Source organism: Panthera pardus, unplaced genomic scaffold, assembly GCF_024362965.1.
Source record: "Panthera pardus isolate Hobbes unplaced genomic scaffold, ASM2436296v1 HiC_scaffold_6, whole genome shotgun sequence".
Taxonomy (NCBI): domain Eukaryota; kingdom Metazoa; phylum Chordata; class Mammalia; order Carnivora; family Felidae; genus Panthera; species Panthera pardus.
The window spans coordinates 102,780,283-102,804,140 of record NW_026526991.1 but is presented as its reverse complement, the minus strand read 5'-3'; the positions used below and the strand labels follow the sequence as shown (position 1 = coordinate 102,804,140).

Here is a 23,858-nt window from a genome sequence, read left to right as displayed (position 1 = left end):
TTTAACCCCAAGAGAGGAGCAACCTTTATTTATTTATTTTTACATTTCTGCTATCGAGATTTATAGAATCTTAAAACTGGATGGAAATATGGTCAGTGTTGTATTTGATTTCTTAGCCAATACATGAACCTCACCCAATACGTGAATCTACAACCTACTGAGAGTCAGAGACATGGAGACCAGCTTTCTGGCTCATGAGAAGATGAAAAGGAAGGCCTCCTATGGAGTCAGTGGTGCCTGCTACTGGAGGGTTGAAAGGCAGGACCACTTGGAGGACTCAGTTGCTTTCCATGGGGTTCTTTTCCAACTTCACCCCCAACATCCAGAGTTCTATCCTCTGGCTGTCTCTGATTTTATAGAAGGAGTTGATTCCATTCTTGAGAGACTGAAATGTATGAAAGTTTTCCCTTCTGTCTAGAAGAGAAACTGTAATTAGCACCTCGTGGCACTTGCTCTGTTTTTTTTTAATCTCTGAGCACATTCTGAGGCAGCCCCATTAGCTCTAGCAGAGAAACTCAAGTCGTGGGGCCAGGGTGGGAAAGGAGGATGTAGCTACAGCTCTCTCCAATGAAATGTAAAATGTGTTCTCTAGTGCTTCATATTTCTTTTTCTGCAAATTGCTTTTGAGATTTTCTCTTTATTTTGATACTCATCAGGTTGACTCTGATGTGTCTATGTGAGTTTTTCTTTGTATTTATCCCACTTGGGATTCTATAGCATTCTTGGATTGGTGGGCTGATGATTTCATTCATTTAGGAAAATTTTCAGTCATTATCTCTTCAAATATTTTTTTCTGCCTGATTTCTCTTTCTCTTCTTCGGGGAGTCCAATTACACATATATTAGATACTGTTTGATATTGCCCCATGGATCTTGGGTGTTATATACGTTTTTTTTCTTTTATTTTTCTCTTTGTATTTAAGTTTGGGTAATTTTTATTGACCTATTTTGAGGTTTATTCATTATTTCCTCTGATGTATGCATTCTGTTAGTAAGCACATTGAAAGAATTCTTCTTCTCTGATATGTGATTTTCATTTCTAACATTTCCATCAGCTCATTTTTAGTTTCTGTCTCACCAGTGAAATTCTCCATCTGTTCATGCATGTTTTTCCATTAGATTCTTTAACATACTTATTATAGGTACTTTAAAGTCTCCATTGGATAATTCCAATATCTGGGCTGTCTCTAAGTCTGGTTCTGTTGACTGTTATTTTCTTCTGATTATGGGTCATATTTTTTTCCTTTATCATTCACCTTGTAATTTTTTCTTAATGCTGGGCATTGTCAGTAAAGGCACAATAGAGACAGATGCACAGCATTTATGCCCAGAAAAGAGTATGCTTTTTCCTCTGTCAGGCTGTTAAAGTGGAAATTTGAGTCAATCTAGTCTGTAATGATGATAGGTCTGGGCTTTGTTGTTGCCTTAGTTGCATTCATTATACCACAGGGCAGTCCTTTTCAAGAGTTTGGTTTTTAATCCATTAACAAAAGTTCACAGGTCTTTCTGATGTTATTTTTTTCAATTTAACTAAGAAAATTATTAACAATATTTTTGGGTAGACAATAGCCCTCACTCCACATACACTCAGGCAATAGACAAGAAATTGCAGCAAAAAACAAACCTATTTGATTTGTTTTTGTCCCATCCCTGAGCCACATATATTAAAGGAGCTAGTGGGAAATGAACGGTTAGCAGAAAGAAGAGAAAACTAATCTAATGTCCTGGGTGAACTTTCTCCTGAATAATTGAAGACAGGGTAGTTTAGCTGGGGAGAAAAATAGGAATTAACCTCTGAAAAAGTAACTAAAACACTGGGCATTGCAAAGCAATGTAGACATTAAATATTTGGGAATTAAATTTAATTTAAAAAGCATTATCTGTGCACTTGTATTGTGCTAGATGCCGGCCTATAGGTGTTGAGAATATAGAAGTAGTCCCATTGTTGGGAGTGGTTAGGAAAGGTTTCACAAAAGCATAAGACATTAAGCTCATCATTTCACAACTGCATGGGCCTTTAAAGATCATCTAACACAAAGTTTTTCACACTCTGGTTGGAATTACCTATATAGATTTGTAAAATCCCAGCTTCCTCGATGCCAAATCTGGAGATTCTGATTCAGTAGGTCTGGTTTGGGCCCAGGAATTTGTATTTTTAAAAAGTGTACCAGATGATTTTGGAGCACAGAAGCACTGAACCAAACTCCTCACTTTTACAAGCAAGCCTAGATAAAAGGATTGTTCTGTCCATGGTCACACAGCTGAGATGGTGGCAAAGCCCAGAGCTCAAGCCACATAATGATAACAACTATTATGTATCAGCAGCTTTCTATGTGCCAGACATTGTCTTATGCACTTTGCATATATTATCACATTTAAACCTCATAACAACCAAATACAGTCATTGTAATTATATAATAATCTCTATTTTAAAGAAGAAACCAACTCTTTGAGAGGTAAATTTTCGCTGAGATTACATAGCAAATATATGGCAGAGCCTCAATTTGAACTCTGAAGCCTAGGCCTTTAACCATTATGCACAGAGACTTCTTGGATATTTGCCCAACAGTTGCCCTACACCTCAGCTTAAGGCAGGGCTGAGAGAGGAAGGAGCAGGAACATGGCAGCAGGTTCCTTAAGGAAGGATTTTACATGAAGGCAGCGTGTTTAGTGTAAATGTTTTGTCTGGAGAGAAGACAGATAGCTATTTCCAGAATCTAGAAGGGGGTCTTCTCTGAAACATGTCCCATTGCCAACCAAACAATTTCCTTCTCCTAAAGTAAATTTCAACTGGGAATCTGGCACCAACCTTAGGTGATTTAATGGTATATGACTGACATCTTATCCTCAAGCCAGAATTCACAAGGGCTTGTCCTCTGGGAGATGATTATTTTCTCTGCCTCTTCTCCCTGAGGAAGGTCTTTGTGTGCCTTAGAAAAGAGTCAAAGAGGCACAGCTGACCGTCCCCACCTCCCTCTTCACACACCTCCTCTCCTAAACATACAGAAACATAGTTCCCTAAGGTAACATTTATTTGATGCACATTTTAAAAGGAAACTTAATCCCGTAAGATTTTGAGAAAAGCATCTTTACTCTGATGCATTTCTAGACTCATCTGAATAAACAGACAAATGAAATTCAGCTGCTCAGTAACTAAAATCTCTGCTTAGGCCACCCTCCGCAGTACAAGGAAAGGAAATTGCATTCCTGGTTGCTGTCACAACTGGGTCATTGCAGCTGAAGAGTCAGGGGAGAAGCTGGGGTGAGCCTTAGCTCCACCATCTCTCTGAGTGTGATCTTGGCCCAGATACGGTGTGTGAGCTAGATGCCAACTTCTCCCAGCTTGTTTCCTTGACTGTCAGATAGAAGCATCCCCTTGAGGTTGCTGGGTATATTAAATGAAGAGTCTAGGGGTGCCTGGGTGATTCAGTCAGTTAAGTGTCTGACTCTTGATTTTGCCTCAGGTCATGATCTCAGGGTTCATGAGATGGAGCCCCACTTCGGGCTCTGCACTGACAATGTGGAGCCTGCTTGGGATTTCTTTCTCTCTCCCCCTCTGCCCTCTTGCATTTTCTCTCTCAAAATAAGTAAATAAACATAAAAAAATGAAGAGTCTAGCCTGAGCTAGGTGGCCAATCAATGGTAGCAATGATTATCACCATTTAAGGATGATCTTAGGCCATTAGATGTGCATTCATTTACTCACCAACCCTGCACCCTACATCTTTCTCCCTCTCAAAGCACCTTATGAGCAGCTACAAGGGGCCAATGAGCACCACTGGGATGGTTGTGCACTACTTGGGGCTTATTTCTTATGGGATGGATTCCTAGTGAGTGCATCATGGCATATGAGAAAGGCAAAGACGTTCATGGACCCACTCTCCCCTTTCATTTTTCAGTTGGGAAAACTGAGGTTCAGAGAGGTTAGGGAATTAGCCCAAGGCCCTGGCCAGTAAGTGGTGGTGCTGGGATTCAAACTAGTCTATACCATTTTAGGAGCCCATGTTTCTTCCTGCTTTGTTAAAGGTTCGGTGGGTGAGGTCAGGAGAAGGGACAAAGATGGGTCTTCTAAGTATGCAGAACAGCTTGAACAAAGGCACCAAGATAGAAACGTCAATGGCAGATAAGACTTTGTAGGAGACTCTTTTGGCTCAGAGGGAGGGACAGGAAAGTAGACACAGGAAGAGTCAGGCAATTTGGATTCTGGTCTTGGCCTGTGGAAGACTAGCTTCCTGTGATATTCTAGCTGTGTGGCCGTAGAGAAGTTTCTCAGCCCCTCTGATCTTTAGTTTTCCTAACCATCAAGTGAGATCTGTACATACTGCCAAGCTCTCCACCCAGACAAGCAATTTTTCTATTCTGATGCAAGGAACATGAGCTGTCCCTTGCTCTCTTGGGCATGCTGTGCTCTAGTATTCAGGAGAGCTGGGAATACTTCTGGAGGTCCTGCTGCTGGCCCTCATGTCTCACTCTGTTTTCACAGGGTGGGAGAATGTCTATGGCTTTGATATGACCTGTATCCGGGATGTCGCCATGAAGGAGCCCCTGGTGGACATCGTGGATCCAAAGCAAGTGGTGACCAATGCCTGTTTAATAAAGGTCTGCAGACTCATTCTGCCTGGGCCCAAGCATGCTGGGAATCCAGCTGTGCCACCCTGGAAAGCTGTGGGCCTTAAGTAAAGGCAATACCAGCTCCTGCACACCCCCTGCCTGGTGAGGCAAGGCCACCTTGGCCGGAGCCTCTGGCATCCCAACGTTACTGCCTGTCACAAGAAGGTGCTCACACTGAGCAGAGCCAGAGAGAGAGCCACTGGACTCCACGGTGGCACAGCTGAGGGGAAGGAATCAGTTTATATCCCTTTGTGATGCAAGTGGAAGGGTGTGGGGGAGGGGGCATCAAAGGAGAGGCAGGAGGGTATGCTCAGGTTTGGGGAAGCTACTCCATTCACAGGTGGATGGCCCTCTTAGGAAAGAAATCCAATACCTCAATCTGCTGTATAATCTTCATTATACTCCCACTCCAAGTCTACATGTGACCCAGACAGACAGAGCTACTCAACCTCCTTCCTGAGTGGTCTTGTTTGTACAGGCTCTAACAGCTTTTCTTACAAGGCTTTCTTCAGTGCATATGATGAGCAGCTGGTCAGCATCCTCAGCACACTGATCCTTAGTGCATTCTTATGATTAAATATTCAAACGTATCAAACTTGATAGAGTAAAACCAAAAGCTCCCCTTGACCTCTCCTCCCTTTCAACCCCATGCACTTCTTGGAGGTAATATTGTTTACACATTGTATTGACATTTCCAGCCCCTTTTCTAAGTATTTGCATTTATATATGCTAATATATTATGATGAACCATATAAATGACTGATATTTGTTTTTTAAAATATAGAAAGACATCACTTTCATATGGTTGAAGTTAACTTTTTAGTGTAAAAATCTGGGTTCATTCTGTAAGTATTCATTGGCCCATGCAGCCCTCATCTTGCTAAAACATACTTGCCTGCTCTGGTCCTGCACATGTCACTTCCTGTCTGAGAGTACTCAGCTGGAGACCTGCAGAATTTTCAATGGATAAAGGGGAAGAGTATAGGGCCACTGGGGATGAGGAGAGGTTTCTGAAGTTCTGATGTAAACCACTGCTTTGCCAAGGGAGAACTGTCCTTTGTGCCTGGGCACAGTCTTCCTAAGAAGAACCATAACTCTTGGTCCATAGTGTCACTGTGGCATTTAGAAGGGACCTCTGAGGACAAATAAAACTAGATGAACCTCACACAGATGAGACTCATCAGATGTTGTCTCCCTCTTGTAACATCCTGCCTAGGAGGTATGGCTGGGAGCTAAGTCTTGGGCCCTCTGTTGATGGTGTTCTCACTACTTCTTAACTTGGTCCGTTCCAAGTCCAGGCAGGGTTGATTGCAAGCAAACGTGTTCTTGTAGTTATTTCCTACCAGCCCCTCTGTCCCTGAAGCCTCTCCCTCTCCCTGCCCCAATGAAGAAGCAGGAAAGTGCACCCCCAAATAAGCCCACCCATAGCACAAAACATTTTTGTAAGTACTGTAGAATAGATAGAAATCTACTGGTGCAACTGAATTTGCCCAAATGACATGTAGCAGCTATATGTAACCATTAGGCACCTGCATGTAATGGAATCAGCTTGAAGACATAATTCCTTTATTGTGCTTGGGCCCCAGGTTGCTTTCTGCCTTTGGTGGGGTGGAGTGGGTGTGGACACTGTGCTTCTGTAGGTCACAGGCACATGATGGACTGGTCTGCTTCACCCCCAGCCCCCTCCAAGGCCACTCTGCCTTCCCACCACCTTCTCCCCTCTCCTAGCAAGACTCTTTCACCTGGTTATACCTGAGTGCAGCCACAGACAAAGTAAACAAACCCAGTGAGGGCATTATACACACTCCTGTAAACTCCCTGTGGCTATGAGTGTGTGTCAAGCCTGTAGCTCTGTGCTGAAGTCCTGCCCCATCCCCATGCAGTAACCTTCCTTCTTCTCTTTTCTGAGAAGGATAAGAGTTGTCTGTGTTTTCTTCTGCAACCAAGAGAGCCCCTCTGTCAGCTTTCTTGCTAATGTGCTAAGCAACATTTTGTCAAGCCTGTTGGGAAAACACTTGCCCTTCTTCACACACTTAATTGCTGTTTTCATCGCTATTAACGTTTTAGAGTGTAACACTTTATTATAATTAAGACTCTGTTTTGACCAGACCTCCGCTCTGAGACATCCATTTGTAACATTATTTAGTGGTGGGGATAATGGCGGCCAGGGGCTCTTCTCAGTAGTTGGTACCTATGGAGCTTTCATGGGGGTTGCTGGAGGCCAAGTCCTCCTGGGGTGTCAGAGATACTGCTGCAGCAGGAAGACAGAAACCTTCCAGCATGGGGCTCTGGGATCTAGGAAGCCAGAGTAACCGGGTTTGGCTCTGTAGGCTTTGGTTCTGACAGGAGGGTGGGCCGGAGCCCAGAGGGGCCTCTGTGCCTCCAAAGCCCAGAGCAGCTGGCCACCTTTGCAGATGGCCCTGCCCCCATTCCAAAAGACCAACTGCCTCCATTGTCTCCATTTTAATGTATAGCTTCATTACTTCTGTCTTGAAGGCTTTTGTTCCTTCAGAAGCCCCTATTAAGATGCAAACGTCTGTAGGACCTAGTGAACACTGTCAGCTAACACAGGATAGCTGACAGTGGTTGATGCATATCTGAGAGCAGGACCCTGTGGAGGTGGAATTCCTGATCCACGGGTGTGGTGTGTGTGTGTGTGTGTGTGTGTGTGTGTGCCCCGAAAGTGGTGAAGAAGTGAGAGAGTTGACAAGAGAAAGGAGCCTGGTCCAAATGTGTCACAGAGCCTACTTCCCAGGTCTTCCCATAAAAAGTCATGGAAGGTTTTGGATTCAGGGAGCAGCAGAGTCTGAATGGATCTGAGAGATTAGTGGGTTGCTTTAGAGGAAAGGCTTGGGGTGGGGTTTGGGGGAGGTAAGCAGGAACATTGTCAAGCAGGGAGACCTGTAAGGAGAAGACTGAGAGGTGTCAGGTGCTAGGTTACATAGCATGGGTACACAGACCAATAATGGGCATCCCCTGCTCTGGCTCCAGTCTCATGGTGGGGGCCAGGCTGCTGAGATGAGCCAGAAGTACGGCGGAAGGCCAGGCTAGGCTGGAGGCAGGGGACCAAGAGAGAAAGATAACAAGAACCTTGGAAACAGCCTGGAGCCTGGCTGTCTGGCCCTGGCTAAGAAAGAGATGGTAGTCCATGAGTGCAGGTACCATGAGCCTGGTGGACTGTGCTGATGCCAGTAACAAAGATACAGTTAATCACGTTTTGCTCTGAGTTGTTGAGCTGGAAAGAACTGTGGATAATACATGACCAGAGGGATAATGAATGTCATGACTAACAGGTGCTGGGTTTAAAAAGGAGCAATGACCCAAACTTAACAGGATGACATATGATGGATGACCCTACACTCGGTTCCCAGGACAAAAGGAAAAACGAACATGAGCAGGATGCGGTGGGGGGAGGCGGCTTGGCCAGAGTGAAGTCTGAGCCAGCAGTGTGGTCTTTGAGATCAGAGGCTGCTAGAAGTATGTCCCAAACAAGAAAGGTGACAGAGTCAGAAATCATGACTCATGCAAAGTGAATAAAAAAGTAGACACAGTTTATGCTGGAGAAGAAAATGTTCAGGGGGCCCATGTGAGCTAGAATAGACATTTGACTTATTCCATGGGTGGAATTTACAGAGACTGGTGTGTACTCTCCTTACTCATTTAGAAGAGGGACCTGTGCATTGGAGGTGTCAGGAAATGGAATCAGCTGCCTGGCAGGTAGTGAATACATCATCCATGAAGGTGTCCAAGCAAGCATCAGAGGGCCACTTCCCAGGAATGCTACCAAAGAGGCTCTTGCATTGAATGAAGGGAGACTGGCTTTCTAATCCCATCAAATTCTACATGCTCAACCCAGGGCTTCCCATCCCATTAATTCTTGTTCCCCATCCTTGGTTCCAGAAGCACAGCAAAACTGATGAGGTGACATCACTGAGGAGCTCCCCATCCCCCTAAATTTGCATTCCACTCTCTTCCCAACTAATAGGTCAGAACTTCAGCTTCCCTCAGAGGATGTGATGGCTGCACACCCCAGACCACAATAGGACTCTTATCTGACCTTCTCCCTTGACTGCACCTCTTCCTTTGTCCACCCCCATGGAGGCAGGACTTCTCTTTGAGGGCCTTGGGATGCTTTGCATCTGCCTTTCCTTTATTTATCCTAGAAATATGTAGAGATAAAAACCATTTCTGCTACATCACTCTGTGTCTTCCCTGCTCTTGTTTCCCCACCTTCAGACCCCTCTTCTAATTATCCCCAACGTATTCTATCATCTGGGTCTCAGGAGAGCCCCTTGGAACCAGTCCAGGCACACAGATATCTGTCTGGTTCTTACAAAGTCTTCAGGACAGAGGTCCTTGCTACACACCCCCGACAATGGGAAGCTTCCTTAGACCTCTGAAAGCTGTCTGGATGCCTCTAGGGCCCTTGGAAGGTTGGCCCTGTCTCATCGGAGCCAGCAAATAGCAGGTCAGCATCCTTCACACAGAAAAGAACAGCATATTGCAAACTGTCTTTCATTATACTTGCTCCCCACGCAACATTGATTTTCAGCCACTTCCCAGCTGAAATTGTTAGAATTATTAGTTCTTTGTGCTCTCCATTTCCTGGACAGAACTGAAAAATTCTTACCTCTTATTGTTCCCTTTTCTTTCTTCCTTCTTCTCCCTCCCTCTCTCTCCTTCTCTCTTTCTTTCTTCCTTCCTTTCCTTCCTACCATCCTTCCTACATTCCTTCCTTCCTTCTTTCCTTCCTTCCTGCCTCCCTCCCTTCCTTCCTCCCTCCTTCCCCCTCCCTCTCTCCTTCTCTCTTTCCCTTTCTCTCTCTCTACCTCCCTCCCTCCCTTCCTTCTTGCCTTCCTTCCTTCCTCCCTCCCTCTCCCCTTCCTTCCTTCCTTCCTTCCTTCCTTCCTTCCTTCCTTCCTTCCAGGTTTCCTTTCAGGTAGATGGTCAGCAGGGCTCCCCTTAGTTTAGTCTGTGACAGTGGGTGGGCTCAGTTCGTCACTTCTAATACTTGGTGTCTCCTGTTGCTGGGAACTTGAATATCAAAAAATTGGGAAATGACTAATCTGGTTCACTGATATCACTGGGAGGGTTTGATAAAGTACAAATTGCTGTTTTGATCCCATAGGTTTGAGATGCTCTCCCGACCCCACCCATACAGAATATGCACCCAGGTGATGCTAATGCCCATCATCTGGGACCGCACTTTGAGAACAACTAGATGAGCAGAGCAGTGCTGAGGTGGACTGCTCTGAGGCTGTTCAGATTGGGTTCAGAAATGTTCTGTCTCATTAATCCTCTCCCTTTTCCACCCTCTGCTCCATAAGCCCCCATCCCCAGCAGATTTACCTTCCTAATTCTGTTGCCCTCACATTCTGATTCAAATGTGTTTGCACCATTGCCTGAGCATACCCCACCCTAAGAAAGGATGGATGAGGTCATTGGGAGGTGGTGGGTGGGCCTGGGGATCCATCCCAAGAGTAAATGGTAGCCCCAGAGCAGTGGTCTTCCACGGGAATGTAGCTGCTGACCAGGACCCAGACCTAGTGAAGATGCTAAGTGTCTGGCATTCTCTTTTCTCTGGGCCACAGGAAGTGGACATTTACACGGTGAAGACGGAAGAGCTGTCATTCACATCTGCCTTCTGCCTGCAGATACAGCGAAATGACTACATCCACGCCCTGGTCACCTATTTTAATATTGAATTTACCAAGTGCCACAAGAAAATGGGGTTTTCCACAGGTGAGCCTTTTGTTGGCACTCCAGACCCTCCCCACCCTCCATGCTGAGGCTTTGTGGAAGTGACCAGGGCTGGCCTGACCTGGGGAAAGGACCTGGGGCATAAGCCCTTGCTTAGCATCTCGTAAGCCTTCTCCAGCACTTCCCCACACTTTTGACTGACAAAAGGAGAAGGTAAATGAAAGTGTATATTGTATGATCAGAGCTGAGAGTATGTGTTCGGTGGAGAGAAGCAGGGGGGAAGCCCAATTTCAGGGGCACATTTGTTCATTGAACATTTTGTAGGCATATTCTCTGTGAGAGGTAAGGATACAGAGTGTGATAAGATTTCCCCATCTTCACCACTGTGCCCTACTTCAGGATTCAATGAATCTCTCGGTAGGCTGCAGACTATGTCTCTCTGTCTCCTTCCGCCCCAATCCATCCTTCCTGACACTGTTTCCCAAAGACCACCTGAGCTCCCCTCCCAGCCCCCCTTCAGAGGTGCCTCATTGCCTGAAGCAGGTAAACCCACATGTCTTTGCCCTGTAAGTGGGGGTTCCACCATACCTAGCCCCCTACCAACTTCTCCCAACTCATTTCTCACTGCCCTTCCTTTGCTTTGCCTTCCTCCCCTGTCTCATTGTTGCACCACACACAGGGTCCAGTCACACTGAGCACCTCACAGTCCCCTGAACTTAGAAAAGCTTCCTAAATCTCTAAGCTATTGCCTCTGCACATGCCAACCCTTTGTCCACCCAGGTGTTTCACGGGCACAAGAGGGTCTTTTGTCAGAGGCTCTTGTCATCTCCTTTCTCCCTGCAGTAGTCTGCTAGGGCTGCCATAACAAAGTATGACAGGCTAGTGGCTTAAACGACAGAAATTTACTTCTCACAGTTCTGGAAGATCAAGGTGCCAGCAAGTTTGCTTTCTCCTGAGGCTTTCTCCTTGGCTTGCAGGTGGCCTCCTTCTCTCTCTGTCCTCACAGGGCATGTACTCCTGGTGTCTCTCTGGTGTCCTGAGAGATTAGGACATTTATGTGTTTGTATGAGGAGACTCTAAAAGGACACAAGCCAGATTGGATTAGGGCCCACCCAAATACCTTATTGTAAAGGCTTCTTTAAAGGCTCTATCTCCAAATATAGCCATATTCTGAGGTGCAGGGGGATTAGGGCCTCAGCACATGAATTTCAGGGAACACAATTCAGCCCCAAACACCTCCCCTATGCCCACTCCTCACCTGGACAATCCCAGCACAAGCCTCATCTCTCAGCTCAGATATTACTTGATCCCTTCCTTCACTCCTGGTTAAGTTTAGGAGTTCTTCTTGGGGCTTCCTGACATCCTGTGCTTATGTTTGTCATGAAAATGTAAAAAAAAGGGTATAAAAAAGTCAAGAAGGGCAGCTGAGTGGCTCAGTCGGTTAAGCGTCCGACTTCGGCTCAGGTCATGATCTCACGGTCCTCGAGTCCAAGCCCCGCGTTGGGCTCTGTGCTAACAGCTCAGAGCCTGGATCCTGCTTTGGATTCTGTGTCTCCCTCTCTTTGTGACCCTCCACTGTTCATGCTCTGTCTCTCTCTGTCTCAAAAATAAATAAATGTAAAAAAAATTTTTTTTTAAAAAAAGTCAAGGAAAAAGTCCTCTTCCCACTCCAGCCCAGTTCTGTGCCCCAGAGGCATATGTTAACCACTTTTTATTTTTTGCTTTTTATTTGAAATACTTCTCATATGAAGTTGCCAAAATAGTACATAGAGTCCTGTGAACGCTTTACCCAGCTCCCCCCAACTATGGTATCACATCCAAACTACACTTTTCTTAAAACACGGGTTGACTTATACCAAACACATGGCCCTCTGCTACCTTGTCTTTATTTAACAATAAACCTTAGAAGGCATACCTAAGCAAGCAACTCATGATCTCAGATCTCACGACCTTGGTCTCAGGGTCGTGAGTTTAAGTCCCATGTTGGGCACCATGCTGGGCTTGAAGCCTACTTAAAAAACAAAACAAACAAACAAAAAAACAATATACCTTGGAGACACTTTCACAGCCTCATTGACATAACTACTTTATTTTATTTTATTTTTATTTTTTGTTTTTGAAATAACTACACAGGATTTCAATGTCAGATGTAGCTTATTCAACATTTTTCACTCTGTTTGCAATTCTCAGTCTCCCCATGGGCTGGGATGACATCTCATGAATCTCTGCACTCTGGGCTTCTAGAGCAGTGTTTGGCTTGTAGTGGCTTCTAAACAGATCACTGTTAAATGAGTATATGAAGATCTGAGTCCTGCTCTTGGGAACATGTTCCTATTGGCCACGCATGTGAAGTCTTCTTGGGAAGCAGGAGCACGTCGTTAGGGGCAAGCCAGCATGCATGTGCCAAGGGTAGGTGAGCTCTACCAGAGTCCAAGGACATGATTCTTCACTTCCTGAAGCCTTGGTGACAATGATTGATCCTCTTTGACCTATTAACAGAGAGGGCAAGAGGTTTATCCAGCCCCTCCAAGAAAAAAAGGTTTTTTTCCAGAACTGGTGTCTCCTGACCACCAAGATCATGATCTTCTGGTCTCCAACATCTGGCCCAGTGCTGGTGCACCCTGTCCTGGGGAAAACCAGAGGCTCCCAACCTTGGTCATTTTTAGCTGTTCCCCTTCTTAGAGTGGCAGCAGGAGAGATTGTCTTCCTGGTAGGCAGGGATGGCTAGGAGGGAGAAGGGAGGTTTTACCTGGACCTTGAAGGGTGAGTAAGACTCAACCTCACAGTGGTGGGGTGTGGCAGTGGTGGGAGGGTGGAACAGGAGCCTGCTTGAGGACCATTGCTGTGATTGGAAGCCAGGGATGGAGCCACAGAAGCTGGCCCTGCCTCTACCATCTCCAGGATGATGTTTCCACCGGGGTCTGCCCTGCTACAGGTAATGAGAAAGGGTGGCAGGGATACTCTGGGAAATATTGTGTGTTTGTAAAGCCTAGGATCTAGCCCATAGCTTTCAGCTGGGGTTTCCCTTCCCTGAGTTTATTTCCATTTCTTGAGGTCAAGCAGACAGGCTGTCCCACCCCTGCCCAGAGGTGGTTCTCTGGCACTGTGATGGCGGGAACAACATTCCTGATGCCCCACAGGAAGGAGTCCTGGTTAACCTTAAGTTCAGAATCGAAGGACTCAGCACCTGGTTGCCTGAGGGATGAGGAGGATTTGCCCTTCGTATTAAAGTCTCCAACCCACTGGGGCAGTTTCTTCCTGTTCTCTGGTCATACTCCCACTGTAGTTCATCACAAGTCCCTGTGAGAAACAATGAGGACTATATTTCAGAGGCTCAAAGACCATGGGTCTAGATCAAGGTCTGAGCTCATTTGTCTTTTTGGTTTTTTTTAAGATTTTATTTTTTTTGAAGTAACCTCTACATCCAATGTGAGGCTTGAACTCTCAACCCCAAGATCAAGATTTTCACGCTCTACTGACTGAGCCGGCCAAGAGCCCCTTGTCTGTCTTTTTACAGCTATAGTATTATATCACCTCCTCTTTGCACAGAACCCCAGAAACGTAGGTCTGAAAGGTCATCCAGAGGTTCTGCACTGCCTGTTTCCATGCCTTGGTGCAGAGGTTCTCATCGTGTAGTCCACGGCCAGCAGCATCAGCATGACCTGGGAACCTGTTAGAAATGCGAATTGTCAAGACTTGCCCCAGATCTTCTGAATCAGAAACTCTGGGGTGGGGTCCAGAAATCTGTGTCTTACCAAGCCCTCCAGGTGACTGTAATGCACAAATCAGTTTGAGAACCACTGCCTCTGTGCTAGGCTGCCTGAACAAGAAGATTGTAAATTTGGCCAATGTTGATGCTTTTCACATCAACTGGAAAGCTAACTCCATCTGCTTACTACCTTTTCTCATCAAGGCCTATGCCTTCTGGCTGACATAGGTCCTTCTCACAGCAGCATTCCCATATAGAGATCAGGATTGGGGGGATACTTTGTTTCACTGCTTCCTCAGCCACCTGGGGAATGTCCACATAGGATTTTGCTTCCAGCAGGTAGCAAACATCTTTACCAGGTAGTGTGGGTTTGTCAGTGGGCTTTTCTGATCCTCTATACTTTGACCATCTAGAAAAGAGTATTTGCTTTTTGTTTTCAAGGACCTCAGATGCTCAGAATTGAATTAATCCTAATTCTTGGTACATGACATCATTGAATCAGGCACAGTTCACTTTTGTTTATTTATAACGAACACTTGTGAACTCACCACTGCCTCAGTAATTAGGACATAAATAATTATTAACTAGCACACATTAGTAACTAGAAAAAAATGCATTATTGTTCTTAGAATGTAAATACATTAGTTGATATCAAGAAATAAACTGCTACTAATTAGAATATAAATATTAACCAGAGTACATTATTAATAAATATAATACTATTTATAATTAATAGGTAAATTAATTCACAGTCACATAATTAATCCTTGTGCGCTCACCACCTAACTAAATGGAGGCTCCACACCAGCCCATCACCCCCCATGTTGCCTCTAGATGAACATTATTCTGAATTCTGTGTTCTTTATCCCCTTGCTATTTTAAAAAAAGTTTTATCACATCTATGTGTATGTCTGTACACTGTATTGTTTGGGCTCAGCTATTTTTGAACTGCATGCAGCATGTAACCTGCCATATGTGCCCCCATCCCTTTGACTGACTGCCAGCTGAGCTTTCTGTCTCAGCCCAGCCACAGCTGGCTCTGGAGGGGCCAACTCATAAGCACATCACGTATTGTGCTGCTTGAAAACAATCCCTGTTAATGGTTCTGGCATCTCCTCTCTGCAGCTCCAGGCAGAAGCTGTCGCAAATGGGCACAGGAACCTAGGGTTCCAGGCTGTGCCAGCCAGTGGGCATAGCTGCCCCTCCCCTTGGACACATCCTCAGTGGATGGGGGCAGGGACCCTTGGGGGTGCACGGAGGGACAGTGGCTTGAGTAGAATCAGACCTGGGGTAGAGTCTTAGTCTTTCCAGGAGTCAGCCAGGTAGGGCAGCCAGACAAAGGAGATAGGTCTTGAGTAAGTTACTTTCTGGGCCTCAAGCTCATTATGGATGATGTAGTTGGACCTAGATGCCTAGCAGCCCCTTCCTGCTTTGCCATCTGGTGACAGTGAGTCATTGTCTCAGGTCAGAGAAGCTTCTTGGTGCATAGTCTTTCATTCTCTAAAAAGCTTCTGATCTCCCTGGGCAATATAAATTACAAATTTATAGCTAGAAAAAGTTTTAAATTTTAGACAAAGCTACCAGCCACTTAGCCACTATGAAGTGAAACAAGAAGCAGGATTCCACTCCCTTTCCAGAAGCACCAGGAAAAATCTTCTTATGAAAGCCCCTGCCATTTGTTCCCACAGCCCCCTGAGCTCTGCATCCCCATCCTTGGTCACAAGGATGACCTCGCTGCCTGAGAGTCTTCTCATTTAGGCTATAGGATGTGAGGGGGAGGCAAGGCTGTATAGGTCGCTGTTTTCCAAATTTAGGACCATATCTGGGAACTGATAGGCATCCTGAATTGATGTCTGTAGAATGAAGGAATGCATGCATGAATAAATGCATATGTACTTGGAATGTTGGGGGCAGTACTGGTTATACTCACTGTAAAATATAGAACAAAAGCTGTCCATAACCCACAACCCAGAGAGACTGTGAAGGGGAGGGAGAAAACGGGAGGTTAGCATGTGGGGTCAGGATATTAAGAGGATAAATATATCTTCATAATAGGGAATGCTGAAAGTTACATGATCTAGAAGGTTATAGCTGGGGCAGGGTAGGGTGGGAAAGACTTATTTACTGATGAGAATTCTAGATGTCATCCACAGCCTTGTTCTGGGTGCTCACCCTTGCACCTAGCACCTTTTTGGATGCTTCCCCAGGACATTCTAGACCACTAGAGTGATGTAGAACATCTTTGAAGGTCAGAGCCATAGATTATGGATAAATAAAATGATATGCCACCTCCCATAATGATTATAACCACATAATTCAATGGCTTAGCAATACCCTAACATGGGGTTAATGTGTTATGGTAGGGAGACCATATTTATCTTTCAATTAAAGACACTTCTGATAGTGAAAAGGAAAGCTATTAATAGTTATGCTAGGAAGACAAGTAAACTGGAGTTGTCTTGGGCACAGCAGGAGATTTGGTCATATACTTTCCCCCTTCTCATCCCATCTGATTCTCAAAGTACTTGGGGAGATAGATATCGTGCCCCACATTCTGCAGGTGTATAAAATGAGCCCCAGGGTCATATTGCAAACACAAGGCAACATGGAGGCATGAAACTGGGACTATTGTTGCCTAATTAAATGTTCTTTCCACTCTTGCCCACCAAAGAGATGTTATTAGATGTGAAAGAGTGGGTTTGTAAAGGGATTTCAGCCATGCTCTGTGCCTACAACACATGTGGGGGATTTTTAAGTCTTGGCAACTCTGCTCCCTTCACATCCCCCAGAATGACTGAATTCAAGTCTCTAGGAGTAGTGTTGAGAAATCTGAATTTTAATCAGTTTCTCCTGGACACCTTGATGGAGAATTAGTATTGTGAAAAGTGGTCTAGATGATTAGTTCATGGCTGATGGACCCCATGACAGAAATGTTTGGGGAGGTTCTCAAACTTTTGATGTTGTCAAGGGGAAAAAACCCACTTTTCTCCAACCCAAGGGTGGTGTATTTTTTGGACCACCACCAGACACACCTAGGCTTGATGGCTGCCAAACCTGAGCCAGTGAATCTCTGGGACTCTCATAAGGCATCTGATTAGGTGACAGAAGGAAGTTGCTTGAATCCCCTTGCCTGAAGGTCTTTAAGAACAGGAGAGACACCTGTCTGAACTGGTGTAGGAGGAAGTGGGGGCGAGAGTGCTGTCAGTCATACGCTGCCATTCTCCGTATACACCAGAGACTATCTTTTGACAATTTATTTAGATGTAGTTGGCAGGGAAGTGGCTGGGACAAGTGGACTTTGTCTGTAGACAGCAATATGCTTTAGAGGCCATGAAGACTGGATATGTTTGGGTATCTAGGATCTAAAAGCCACAGACTGCACGTTCATGATCCTCCTTCAAGCCTTTCCAAACTCTCAGGCGGCTTTTCCCTGCCATGACCTTGAGTTTGCACTGATTTCCCAAATGCATACATTGAAGGCTACCCAAGTCTTTAACCAGATCACTGACATTTGATCAAGCCAGTTCATTGCAAAGGGCAAAGAAAGACTCTTCACTACCTTTTTAATTTTTTTTTTTTCAACGTTTTTTATTTATTTTTGGGACAGAGAGAGACAGAGCATGAACGGGGGAGGGGCAGAGAGAGAGGGAGACACAGAATCGGAAACAGGCTCCAGGCTCCGAGCCATCAGCCCAGAGCCTGACGCGGGGCTCGAACTCACGGACCGCGAGATCGTGACCTGGCTGAAGTCGGACGCCCAACCGACTGCGCCACCCAGGCGCCCCTTCACTACCTTTTTAAATAGATCCTGGGGTTTGTAAGATCTTAGAGGCGATCTGATCAGACTCAGTGCATGATAAATCCCCAGTGTTTGTTATAGGAACACCTCAAAGTTGGACCTCAGGTAGCTCAGATGATTGCAGAACAGCCCTAATTATTCCTGGTGAATTAAAAATCTGCCTTCTAGTAACTCCCAGTGACTAGCCTTTGTTCTGCCTCCAATGCCATATATAAGGCCACATATGTCTTTCTATGTGACAGTTTTTGAAGTATTGAAAGGCACTTATTATTCTCCCCAAGTCTTCTCATTTTTAGCTCTGGTCCCAAGCAAAGAGGAAATCAGTATTAATGAGTCCTACATCCAGGTGGAGGAAGGTTAGAGACTGAAGGGCCAAGAGGATCTTACTATAATGGGTTCTTCTACTATCTATAGTTTTCAAAGTCTCCAATGTAATTGAACATCTATGGGTACCTTGAGGCATAACAAAGTGTCTACTATTTGGGTTTTGCCATCTGTAAGTGTAGTAGTTACAATCTACCAAGTGTGGTGGTAGGCACTGAGGATATAACAGTGAACAAGTCTGGCATGGTGCCTGCCTTCATGGAAATTGCAGTCTTGTGGAGGAAGCACACAGCTGAAAAAAGACAAAGGCATTTATGCTGCAGTATGATAGACATTGTGGTAACCAAAGCTCAGGGTGGGCGGCCAAACTAGGCTTCCCAAAGGAAGTGACTTTGAAGGATGAGGAAGGGAGAGACTGGTGGACTAGGAGGGAAAAGTATTCCAAAGATAGTTGGTGCTGAGGAAGATGGCCCATAAGCAGGCCCCCTCTTCTGGTTGTAGAGTATGTAGTGTGCTGAGAGAGGATGGATGGGATTTAATGGCAAATACAGGGAGTTGCCAGGATGGTGTGCCTTTGGATCATGCAGGAAGAGTGAGCTGTGGACCAGTGGTGGGGCTGTGGGATGAGAAATATCCCTTACTTCTTTTGGATCCAGTTAGGAGGACACAGCTGAAACCCCACAACAGATGTGGGCCAAGGGTACCAGGTTCAGTTCTAGGGCAGAGAAATGGCAGGGAAGCCTATGTGTAGGATTGGGGTGTTGGTGGGACACGGGTTTAGTTAAGAAATTTGCACACCTGATGTCATTTAAGGGGAGACAGGATGGTCTACTCTACAAATCTCCCTCTTATGCTGTCTGAACGTCTTCACTCTGTTGAACTAATTAAAAACAGTAGCCTTTTGAGATTCCTTTATGTTAATGAGCTTAGTTGGTGAGAGGGTATTCATCCCACCCCTTGGAAGGAACTTGTAATACCTGCTTCTTTCTCTTCTGATTCCTAGCTAAGATCAGCAGCCTGGAGGATATGGGAACTTGATGGAAGGAGGAGCCCTGGGGCTGAGGATTTCTGGGGTTGGAGGCAGGCTCCAGGGGCTGGGTGCCTTGACCCACACAAGTGCTGGGAGTTGGTTTGGTGAATCCCAAAAGAAGCCCAGAAACTTCTAGGCAAGGTCTCAGCCTCAGTCCTTCTGGAGACATCTTCTCTGACTCTTCCTTCCCACCTCCCTTTTCTTCTCCCCTCAGCCCCCGATGCCCCCTACACCCACTGGAAGCAGACTGTCTTCTACTTGGAAGATTACCTCACTGTCCGGAGGGGGGAAGAAATCTATGGGACCATATCCATGAAGCCAAATGCCAAAAATGTGGTGAGTGCTGAGGGAGTCTCTGTCTGGGACAGGGTCAGAGGGAAGAAGGGACCCGTGGAGCTGGTTCCCTGGAGCTCCCAGGACCTCCTCACCCTGGTGCCCCAAGTGCCTTGTGCACAACCAGACAAGGTACTGGGGGAGGGGCAGTAGAAAGCTGGGTTTAGATCTGACTACGTATAACTGAAGGCCTCCAACCATGGCCCCTTAAAACTCAAGGATGATAGATTTTCTCGAGGACCCACTCTGGACTCTCAGCCTTCCTTGCATTTAGCCTCCAGTTCTGCATCTGAGGGGCTTTGGGCACAGAGGCTGTTGCCATGGGTTTCAGCTCATTTAGAACAAGCCAACCCAGGAAATAACAGCTTCTGGTGGCTGGGAAGATGTTTGGTTCACGTTTCTTCAGCGAGCCTGGTGGGTCAGGGATCGTGCGATTCTTTCTGAGCAACCGCGGGTGCAAGCGTGTGTATTAAAAGCATCTAGAGAATGCTTTGAAGGTTGTGCCACAGAAGACTCAACCACCCCACTCTGTTTTCTCTCAGGATGAAATCAGAGGGAACATTTCTATATTATAACAGGAAGGCTTTAGGTTAGGAATCAAAGAACTTCCTGTGTGGATAATGAGGCACTAGAATAGACTCCCGAGGGCTGTTTGTGGGAACCCCTTAGCTAGAAAACCTTAGAAACACTGTAGTTACCCATCCCTCTGCCTGCGGGAGGGGGTGGTGCTTGCCTTTGCTACCACACTAATGCTGGGACCCTTTGCTCTTCCTTTGTAGCGAGACCTCGATTTCACGGTAGATTTGGATTTTAAGGGACAGCTGTGTGAAACATCTGTATCTAATGACTACAAAATGCGTTAGCATACGTGGGAGGCTGCAGACAGCGAGCAAGAAGAGAAACTCTTAACTCGATCTGCGGCTCTGTAACAAGGAACACCGTTTGCAGGACTACACTCTCGAAAACCAGAGTTTTTAAATTCTGCCTTGAAGATTGGTGAACTCACCAGGGCTCCCGTGGGCCACTGGACAGAGAGCTTCCAGTTCCTCGGCTCTGCTCTGGGAGCCCTTCACAGAGGCTTTGCTGTCGCCGACAAAGAGCAACCTCCCGTGCTGTGGCTGGGGCCCCCAAGGATGGAAAAGTATACACGTATACCCATTTGTCCTCCTTAACTGTGAATCTCTGGAACTTCCAAGTTTTGCATGCTGCAGGCATCTAGGACAGATTGCTTCACTAGAACCTGGAGACATAGTGTCTTTGATAGCATAAGCCAGATTACCTGTCTGTGCGGTGGTGTGCGTGTGTGCGTGTGTGTGCGTGTGCGTGTACAGCATATACATTAGTTTATTTACCCACACCTGTATATGCATGCATATACAACCACGTGGGTATATTTCTGTGTTCATTCAGGGTGTGTGTGTGTGTGTGTGTGTGTGTGTGTATGTGTGTGTGTGTGTGTGTGTGTGTGTGTGTGTGCGCGCGTAGACTATATATTACTCTCAGAGGAGATTCTGTTGCTTTCGAATAGGAATTTGTTTTGTGATTAGTTCTCCCCACTTCCCATCCCTTACAGATGTTAAGCAGCTATGAAACGTTCTCTGTACTAGCTCTGGTCTTCTTTTGACTAGACTGTGGCTCTGAACCCTGAGCACAGTACCACGCACTCTGTTGGCACTCAATAAATGCACATGAGAGCGAAGCGATGGCCTGGTTGTGTTCCTGGTGCTCTGGGGTGGGAGGGTTTGGGAGGAGGTCAGAGGCCACACTGGAATGGAAGATCACAGGAGCAACAGATGCTGTTCCCAGCTCCCAGAAGGTAGTGCCTTGGTAGAAGCAGTCAGGACTGGTCCAACAGCATGTCCCCTGCAAACTCTCACAGGGTGGGGAGAGGGACTTAGGGGTGAAGTTGGGTGGGGGGGAGGACAGGAGCTAACCAAGAGTGCTCTAGAATGGAAGGCTACATGTAGCCTGGAGGAAGGCCAACCTCAGGAATAGGAGAATCTAGGGTATGCATCCCACTGGGAGGGCCTGGAGAAAGCAGGAGATGGTGGTCCTGGATCCCTGGGGAGAGACTGGGGCAGGGTCTGAGTGAAAGACTAGGGTGCTGAGAGTTTGCTGTACTGCACAGTGTCTCGTCCCTGGTCCCTCACCCCTGGCTAGTGTTTGGCCTGGGCTGCCACCCTTTGCACCGACAGGAGCTCACCCACCTTGAGTAGAGCTTTCCCACCCAGCACAGGTGAAAAATACGTGGGTCCTAGGATGGTGCCCCAGGTTCCCAAGGCAGCCCCCTTCCCCAGCATGGCTGGTAAATCTCTAGCGCCCCCAACTTCTTTGGCCCTGCCTAAGCTGGCCTCTGCCTTCAGTGCACCATGGACCTTGGGCAAGTCATGTCACTTTCCTGAGCCTCAGCCTTTTCACCACTCATCTGGACTAGCTGATGTTCCACGCTGTGTCCTCGGGAGCCCTGGGGCTTGTGGGAGGTGCCAGGATCAAGGTGGGCAGAGTTCTGGGTTCCCTTCTCCCCAGGTTTAAAAAAAAATTCTGGGACGCCTGAGTGGCTCAGTCAGTTAGGCATCTGACTTCGGCTCAGGTCATGATTTCACAGTTTGTGAGTTCGAGCCCCTTGTTGGGCTCTGTGCTGATAGCTCAGAGCCTGGAGCCTGCTTTGGATTCTGTGTCTCCCCCTCTCTGACCCTCCCCTGCTCATGCTCTGTCTCTGTCTCTCTCTCTCAAAAATAAATAAACATTAAAAAATAAATTTAAAAAACCCCAATTCTTCCCTGGCCGGTCTTTATTTTCCTTGGGAAAAAGATTCTACTAAAAAATAAAAATAAAATAAAGACATGAAAAGGAACCAAGACCAAAAGAAAATACCTCTGAAAATGATGTATCTAGGTGACGCCAGAATCCTCCTGACCTTAATATTCTGAGGTCAGTGGTATCTTGGATCCTCTCACGTTCTCTCTCTCCTGCTGCTAGTCCTGTGCATTTTCACCTAAAGCTGCCCAGAGCAGCATTTGGGTCTTGGCTGGGTGCCCACCCCTTGGCCCAGAACCCCATTTTCACTCACCTGCATCTTTATGCTATTTCTTGCCCCCATCAGCTCTGAAATATTCTCTCTGGAGCCATCATCACTCAGAAAGGAGAGCAAGCTCTATGGGCAGATATGGGGCCTTTGCCTGAATTTTAAAAGGGGCCTCCTGAAGGCACACACACACAGTTCTGTGGAGACTCTGCTTGGCATGAAATGTGAACTTCAGTCCCCACTTGCCCCCTGGTCTGGTGATAGGTACAGTGCAGAAACTGCACAATAGGACACAGAGGCCCTGAGAAAAGCTGTGCTGAGCCTCTTGGAGCCCATGTTGGTTTCCCTCTAGCTTGTAAAAGGCTATCCTGCATTTCGATTGTCAGTCAATCATGCTTTCCATTAGAGACCTGTTGGCAAAACTTCTAGCTTTGGTCCAAGTGTGGTAACCAAATCTCCATAGGATGGAAACACAATGTACTTTGCCAGAGTGGTGAAGTGTTTGGATGTGGTTTGGTTTCTGGTTATTCTTTAGCTTCTGAGACAGGTAATGTCGTCTGTGTTATCTCCCCTGGGGGAGATTTCCCAGATGCTGGGAAGGAAGAGGGCCATTTAGAGGTAGTGGGTAGAGGTGGGGAGGACGCAGAGGAGGCCTGGGCTCAGCTGTGGGTGGGGTGTCCTGAGGCTGGTGGTGTCCTTGAAAATGATCAGTGACTCCAGCAGCAGTGGCCCCTACCCTTTTGTAACCCTGTGGCATCTGTATGCTTGTTGGCTTCTCCAGAATCCTGGAAGTTAGGTGCAGAAGCACCCCCGCCTGTTCTGTGGTGGAGGCCCCCTGAGGACCCAGAAGGAGGAATGGAATTGTAGCAGAGCTAGGCTGTGACCTCAGTCCTGCCCAGTGGTCCTTTTGCTGCCCGTGCTGATCCCTCTGAGCCCAGGCCTGGAGGCCTCTCCTTGTACCTGGACACAAGTACAGTGAACATCATGTAGTACTTTCCATCCCCATGTGTTAGATAAGGAAAGAAAAGGACAAGCTCAAGAAGACAGCAGTGAATGTCTCAGGAGAGGGAAGGGAGGTGAAGAAGGACATGGAGGTGGGAGGTCCCCCAGAGGGCATTAGACAGAAACTCATTAGTGGGTTTTCATGGTGGTGGCAATTGGGGAACCCTTACATTCTGCCTTTCCCTGGGCAGGGAGCCCAGCCAACTTTGTGGAGGATTCCATCCATGTCAACAGAGTAGAATCCTATGTGGCCAGGAACCAACTAGGAGGATGACCCCCTAGGAGCTCTAGGCATTTGGGGCCTACAGGCATCCCTTCATCCCTGG

At 46.5% G+C, this 23,858-nt stretch overlaps 1 protein-coding gene across 6 annotated transcripts in view; it reads left to right on the top strand.

Annotated features, from left to right (window-relative positions):
• The window catches only part of PRMT8 (protein arginine methyltransferase 8), a 98,133-nt gene extending 76,929 nt beyond the window's left edge, over positions 1 to 21,204 (top strand). For 5 of the 6 annotated variants that reach the window (XM_053894626.1, XM_019464817.2, XM_019464821.2 and 2 more), the window contains 5 exons: positions 4,483 to 4,598; positions 10,202 to 10,352; positions 18,100 to 18,174; positions 19,387 to 19,508; positions 20,285 to 21,204. In XM_053894626.1, the coding sequence (XP_053750601.1) occupies positions 4,483 to 4,598; positions 10,202 to 10,352; positions 18,100 to 18,174; positions 19,387 to 19,508; positions 20,285 to 20,368 (548 nt within the window). In that variant the 3' untranslated portion in view covers positions 20,369 to 21,204. The remainder of the gene's footprint in view (positions 1 to 4,482; positions 4,599 to 10,201; positions 10,353 to 18,099; positions 18,175 to 19,386; positions 19,509 to 20,284) is intronic. The other variant, XM_019464818.2, reaches the window with a different exon arrangement.
• The last annotated feature ends 2,654 nt before the right edge of the window (positions 21,205 to 23,858 follow it).